This window comes from Bos mutus, chromosome 1, assembly GCF_027580195.1.
Source record: "Bos mutus isolate GX-2022 chromosome 1, NWIPB_WYAK_1.1, whole genome shotgun sequence".
Lineage (NCBI taxonomy): Eukaryota > Metazoa > Chordata > Mammalia > Artiodactyla > Bovidae > Bos > Bos mutus.
In genome coordinates this window covers 140,455,046-140,462,344 of record NC_091617.1, presented here as the reverse complement: position 1 = coordinate 140,462,344, position 7,299 = coordinate 140,455,046, and the positions used below count along the sequence as shown (strand labels likewise).

The window sequence follows — 7,299 nt, the reverse complement described above, 5'->3', positions numbered from 1 at the left end:
GAATATGAAGTTTATGTGACTTATAAGCAGGCAGGCAAGAGGGTGTTGCACCTCAAGAAATTAGTGGGATCCAGTTTTATAATCAAAGTAAAAGTGGGGAGGGGAAAAAGACCACTTTCTTCCTCTTTCTTGAATAGATGTCACACTTCCATCATCAGCTCCACTTCAGGCAGGTGAGTTTTTTTGTGCCTACACGGTCAATTCTGGACTGTCATGTTCAACAGAAATGAGCAAAAAGGTGGTAACATATGCTAAAAATAGAAAATCAGCTTAGGTTTTAGTATAATGTCACCTTTTCCATATATATATATATATATATATATATATATATATATATATATATATATATTGGAGAAAGCAATGGCACCCCACTCCAGTACTCTTGCCTGGAAAATCCCATGGACAGAGGAGCCTGGAAAGCTGCAGTCCATGGGGTTGCTAAGAGTCAGACACGACTGAGCGACTTCACTTTCACTTTTCGCTTTCATGCATTGGAGAAGAAAAGGGCAACCCACTCCAGTGTTCTTGCCTGGAGAATCCCAGGGACGGGGGAGCCTGGTGGGCTGCCGTCTATGGGGTCGCACAGAGTTGGACACGACTGCAGTAACTTAGCAGCAGCAGCAGCAGTGCAGAGGATGGTATCCTAGGAATTATTAACTTACTGAGCTCACTGGGCAGGATGTGAGTCTCATGCCACCATTGTATTTTTGTTTGGGGGCACGTTTCATGTTTCTGTTGCATGGTTTTGTTGCTAAGCGAGCCTGCTTGGTTTTGAGGTTTCGAAAACCACTTGAGCACTATCTTGAGTGATCATTCACTTACAAGGGTCTCCCATACTTTTTCTTTACTTACAATCCCTAGTGGGATTAACTATTTAATCACCTCCTTCTTCCTTTTACTCTGTCCCTACCAATAAAGTCTCACTTTTTTGTCCCCAATTTTAACTTAAGACTGTAAAGAAAAAGAATTGTTGCCTGACATTCCAGTTCTACAAGGATCAAGCCATTGGGCACCACAGTTGCCCACTCACAGTGCACCTGAGGGGAACACAGGAGGGGGAAAAAACAAGGAGCACTCTGTGTTTAGATACACCAGCCCTTAGATACCAATCGTGAAGATGTACACTAAGGAAAAGTTTCAATGGCCCCAGATTCTTGCATCTTCTCCTATTTAGAAAAGCACTGAAATCATTAACTTGAGATATCTGTTCTTTGTGACCAGCAGTAATCATTTTCTGCTTGACCACATGTTTTTCTTGGGCTTCTGTGGTGTCTCAGGCAGTAAAGAATCTGTCTGCCAATGTAGGAGAGCCGGGTTTGATCCCTGGGTCAGGAAGATCCCCTGGAGGAGGAAATGGCTACCCACTCCAGTACTCTTGCCTGGGAAATCCCGTGGACAGAGAAGCCTGATGGGCTACAGTCCAGGGAGTTGCAAAGAGTTGGACATGATGGAGCCTGCACACACACACGTGTTTTTCCTAGCAAAAAATGTTCATAAATATCCTGGCTTCTCTGTTTTCTCTTTGGAGCAGCTTCTCAGTGCAATCTGAACCTTCATTTCCGCCCCCCCCCTCCGCCGACCCCACTATTAAACTTTCCCACTCCTCTGCCTGTCCTTGAGTTTCTGCCAAAATGTAAGCAACCGTGGCTGACCCGCTTGCTACCACCAGCTGTAAATGAGTAAGTTTGCTTGTCCTTGTGGACTAAGAATGCCTCCAGAAGGAACCAACCTTGCCCACACCTGGATTTCAGACTCCTGGCGTCCAGAACTGTGAGAGAACAAACTTCTGTTGTTTTAAGCCCCCCAGCTCGTGGTGCCTTGTGTTGGAGTCCCCGGAAACCTACACACCTGATACTGAGCATCTTCCCCAGATGCCTCGCACCTAAGTTTTGGGGTCAGTCCTGACGTGGTAAGTGAGAAGGCTTGGTTGAGGCTGTGTGCATGTGCACACAGGTGTGAATGCATGTGTACACATGTGTGAAATGTACCAAGTATTTAGGGGCAGCTTTGACTATACAAGTTATGACACAAATGATAACATCAGATTTCATTTTTCTTAGATTCTATTGTTCACAACTGCATTTATACTGTGAAGGGATTTGATTCTTTTCTTTAGTTCTGCTACTATTTGTACCTGTGACCCAATTCATAAAATGAGGAGGGAAAGCCAAAAATAAGAAAAGTATGATACCTAAACTGAGACCAATGCTTGTCTTTTAAATTTTCTCATAATCTTCAATTTTGATATTACACTTCTTTAAAATCAGAGTAAATTTGTAAGACATGGATTCCCACTTGTACCACTTTTATTTAACATAGTATTGGAAGTTCTAGACAGAGTAGTTAGGCAATTTATGGAAATAAAAGGCATCCAAGTCAGAAATGAAGAATCAAAATGATTTTGCTTCACAGATGATATGACCTTGTGTGTATTAGAAAAACCATAAATATACCACAAAACTATTGTAACTAAGAATGAATTCAACAAAGTAGCAAGATATAAAATCAACACATAAAAATGATATATGTAAATTCACATGTATGTAAATTAGCAGTGAATGATTTGAAAAGGAAATTAACAATTCCATTTACAAGAAGACCAAAATACTTGGTAACTAAGGGACTGAAAAACTTGTACACAGAAAACTATAAAATATTGCTTAAAGAAATTAAAGAAGACACAAATAAATGGAAAGACATCCTATGTTCACGGATTGAAAGACTTAATATTGTTAAGATGCAAGCACTACCCAAAGCAATCTATGGATTCATTACAATTTCTATCAAAATCCCAATGACCTTTTCTTTTGGCAAAAATAGGACAACTCATCCTAAAATTCATACGGAATTTCAAGGAAACCTGAACAGCCAAAACTCATGGGAAAAAAGGACAAAGCTGGAGGACTCAGAGTTCCTGATTTCAAAACTTACAAGTCTACAATTATCAAAACAGTATGGTAATGTCATAAAGACAGTCATATAGACCAATGGAATAGAACAGAAAGCCCAGAAACAAGTCCTTGCATATATGGTCAAATGATTTTTGACAAGGGAACTAAGATCAATAGGGAAAGAACAGTCATTAAAAAAAATGGTGCTAGGAAAACTGGATATCCATATGCAAAAGGATGCTTATCTAACATGATATACAAAAATTGTCAAAATATCAAAGAACTAAATGTAAGAATTGACTGGAAGAGTCTTAGAGCTGAGGACTTCTCTATAGACCTAGAGGTAAAGAAAAATTAGAGGGAAAAATTGCTGGCAGTTTTGAACACCTGCTTTGGGACACACAGTTTGTAAAAATGGTTTCACTTAACTCTCCTAAAATTGCTGTGAAGTCATTAGCTTAGTTCGAGGGAGAAAATAAAATTATCCATAATCCCCCGATCTAGAGATGACCACTGTTGTGAAGCTCTATATTTTTTAAAAAAATGTTTTTCATTATTAAATTTCTCTTTAAGACTTAATACAGCAATGGAGCTCACTGCATTCAGAGAAACTAAATTAAAAATGGTATCACTCAGCTGGTTTCCTCTAGGGGGGCTGGGAAACACCATCACAGCAAATGATGTGAAGCAGGTGGTACGACTGAATTTATAAGAAAAGGACCAGCTAAGGGACACCATTCCAAACAACCAAACTGGATTTAAGCCACAGCCTCAGGTAATCCCCATCATTCATTTGTTCAATGAGATATTTATTAAGTGAACTACTATGCGCCAGAGGCCACGCAAGATTCTGGAAATACAAAAGAATAAGAACTGACCTTACCTCTCTGAGGTCTCCTAATCTAATGGGGAGGGGTGACAAGTGAACAAAGAATGGCAGTAGTATTTAAGAATATTGTAACTGGGAGCTATGGGGCCCAAGGACTGGAGAGACCCCTCTTCACAGAGGACCGGGAAGACCTCCTGGAGGAGGTGACAGCTCTGAACGGCTCAGGACTTCAGATATAAACTCTTGTTCTGAGTGCAGTACAGCAGAGATAGATGCAGACAGCAGCAGAGAGGTCTGGCCCCACACAAGAGGCCAATTCCTGGACCACCTCCCTTAATGATCATGCACATAAGCAAAACCCAGAAGTACTGCTGTTCCTTTGGCATTTACCCCTTGAAATGGGGGAATTCGTAGAGAGCTTGCTGTGCCTGAGTCAGCCGAAAAATCTTCTCCTTCAGGAATTTCCTCTTGGTAGCTGTATCACTCTGTTCTTGAAGCAGCCAGGAATAGTGCTGTGTGTCCTGTAGTAGCTGCATCATGGCTTTCTGGACCTTATCACCATTCTCTTGGAGCATAAAATACTGAATGATGAATGGGATCTGATTGGCGAGACGTTTGCTGGTTTCCTGGAAGAAGGGGTAAGAGGTCAGCTGGAGGGGTCTATGGTTGCAGAGAGAAGTTCCTTGGATGCATGCTAAGTCCTGGGGTCCTGTCCACCTCCACTCCAGTGGTCAGTACCAACCAAGGGAAGGATCTATTTGGGTTGCCTCATTTTCACTACTCAGGTATTCCCTCTGACACTAAGATCCACCTGAAGGCCAGCAGAACCAGCCACCTTCTGGACATCCCAGTCTTCCTGGAAGGGATCTCCTCCTCACTTCCACTCTCCTCCCTGGAGAGACCTCCTGGCAGTGAACCCCAGGTCCCTTCTGGGAGATGATCGGGACATATTTCAATGCTTATTTCATTCACTCGTTTCATCAGCATCTCCAGTTTGCCTGACAGCTGGACCCCACATCTGGGTCACTCTACTTTCTATCCTAATCAAGAAAGGGTTTCAGGAGTTGGGTAGTTTAAAAGCTACCTTCTTGGACTTCCTTAGTAGTCCAGTGGCTAAGACTCTGCATTCCCAATGCAAGGAACCTGGGTTTGATCCCTGGTCAGGGAACTAGATCCCATATGTCACAACTAAGATTCCATGCAACCAAATAAATAAATAAAAATTCAACTAAAATAAAAAGCTACCTTCTTTTCCATGCACCCTAATACTTTAATCAATGGATGAAGCCTTAGAAACCATGAAGTCAACTGGACCGCAAAATTTAGGGACAGGCTTTTTCACTTCCACTTTGTGGGACTTAGTTTGAGTTTGAGGCACTCTGGGTACCCTCTGAGAACATGCAGGAAAGCTAAAACATAGCCAGTAAAGTTAGTGCTTATGTTTTGCTGTATTCTGATCATAGTAATTTTGGAATTTATGCAGAGAATAAAATATAATGAACTTTGGAGTTGGAATTAATTTTGAGTACTGCTGCTGCTGCTGCCTTGTCACTTCGGTCATGTCAGACTCTGTGCAACCCCGTATACAGCAGCCCACCAGGCTCCCCATCCCTGGGATTCTCCAGGCAAGAACACTGGAGCGGGCTGCCATTTCCTTCTCCAATGCATGAAAGTGAAAAGTGAAAGTGAAGTCGATCAGTCGTGTCTGACTCTTAGCGACCCTATGGACTGTAGACTACCAGGCTCCTCCATCCATGGGATTTTCCAGGCAAGAGTACTGGAGTGGGGTGCCATTGCCTTCTTCAATTTTGAGTACATGTTCTGCTAAGATGAAAAATCTGATTTGGGGCAAATTAATTAAAAGTGTCTTATTAGGGTTACTGTCCCTGGTGGCTCAGATGGTAAAGAATCTGCCTGCAATGTGGGAGACCAGGGTTCAATCCTGGGGTGGGGAAGATCCCCTGGAGATAGGAATGGCTACACACTCTAGTATTCTTGCCTGGAGAATTCCATGGACAGAGGAGCCTGGAGGGCTATAGTCCATGGGGTCTAAAAGAGTCGGACCTGACTGAGCAACTAACTCTTTCCCTTTCAGTGTTACTGTAAAACTATGATGAGATGATATATGAGTAGGTTTTCACAGCCTAAAGGGCTTTGTACGCAGCAGTGCCCTGTTCTTTGCTCAGCTAAGCAGCTGTCCACCAGGATACCTGCTTTCTGCTCGGTAGGGACCACAGCACACTGACCTGTGTCCCTACATGCTCACCATGAAATATGCGTTCAGGTGGACCCCAATCTCAACGATGGAGGAAATCGAAGATTGATCATTTAAAAAGGGCTGCTTCGACTGAGGCGTCTCTGAAGCCTTTCCCATGGAATTAAAAATATCTTCTCGGACTTTGTTCAGAACCACGCCGTAAATCTGGTCTTGACAAAAAACCAGCTTCTCCATCCTGAACTGAAGTTGGATCAGATTTGCTGCTTCTGCCATTTGTTTTGTTTTTATGTCTTCGATCTTGTTCTGGTCGAATAAGGAAGAGAAATACATTACTTTCCCTTTTCTTCCCCTGCTGTTTAAACAACTTAGGAAGTATTATTACTATTACTATAGTACCGTATTATACCGTACTATTATTACTTATTATAATACCGTACTATTATTACTTATTATAATACTGTACTATTATTATAGTACCGTTGAACACTGAATTAAAAATAATCCGAGGTCAACGAAGGTGTGAGACTTTTCGAGCAATTTTCAGAAGCTCCCACTTTGCCCTCCGCTGTGTCCTCACCTGTTGCCTCTTGTGGCTCCCCGCCTTGCACATGCCATGCTCACCCTCTCTCCTGCCTGTTGTGTGTTTGTCAGTATATACGCTGCCGAAGCGAGCACCTGTCTGCTCTTTCTCTTGGCCCCAACCTGTTTCCTCGCATGTTACTGCCTTTCTGCTTCCTCAGTTACGGTTTAGTCCACAGGTTCAAGCCCATCACTCTTGTCTCTGTTGTTGGCTTGAATCGAAGCATTCAAGAATGCATCCGGTGCTAATGAGCACCATGGGAGAACAGCGCCATCTCTGTGCTTCTCAGAAATCCTGCGACTCCTGAGTCATGCACATGGGCAAGGGTGTCCCAGGAAAGGGAGAGATGACTTGGTGGAACTGGGTTACAGGTTGACTTTTGAGTTTCAAAGGGATTTTTGTGCACTGAAGGCAGAGACAACGGTTTGCGAGAAGAGAGAAAGTGAGAGCTTCACAAGGGCAGGTTCTTCGTTGGAGTGTATGTGGACACAAATACGTATGTGACAACTCACTCTCCTTGCAGGTTGGGGGCCTGAGAGCAGAAATGGACTGTGCGTCACTTCCACGAGGAGTTTTATGGAAGGACACAAGATCCTGGCTTCTGATGAGACTCAGGAGAAGGTACAGATGGTGGAGGGAAGTGGCTGGCTGGGAGCCAGGAAGCTGCACCCAGACCTCTGTTCATCCCTCACCCAGACCTCTGTTCATTCCAGGATGCTACAGGGGAAGGGGCCTTTGAACTTTCCTGGCCCCAGAACAGCCTATGCTTGCAGCAGGTAAG

At 43.2% G+C, this 7,299-nt stretch overlaps 1 protein-coding gene across 3 annotated transcripts in view; it reads right to left on the bottom strand.

Annotated features, from left to right (window-relative positions):
• Nucleotides 1-2,288: 2,288 nt before the first annotated feature.
• Nucleotides 2,289-7,299, bottom strand: part of MX2 (MX dynamin like GTPase 2) — a 37,012-nt gene continuing 32,001 nt past the window's right edge. For 2 of the 3 annotated variants that reach the window (XM_005893016.2, XM_070376444.1), the window contains exons 14-15: nucleotides 5,987-6,241; nucleotides 2,289-4,346 (exon numbers count right to left, since the gene is read on the bottom strand). In XM_005893016.2, coding sequence (XP_005893078.1) covers nucleotides 4,107-4,346; nucleotides 5,987-6,241 — 495 coding nt within the window. In that variant the 3' untranslated portion in view covers nucleotides 2,289-4,106. The remainder of the gene's footprint in view (nucleotides 4,347-5,986; nucleotides 6,242-7,299) is intronic. The other variant, XM_070376446.1, reaches the window with a different exon arrangement.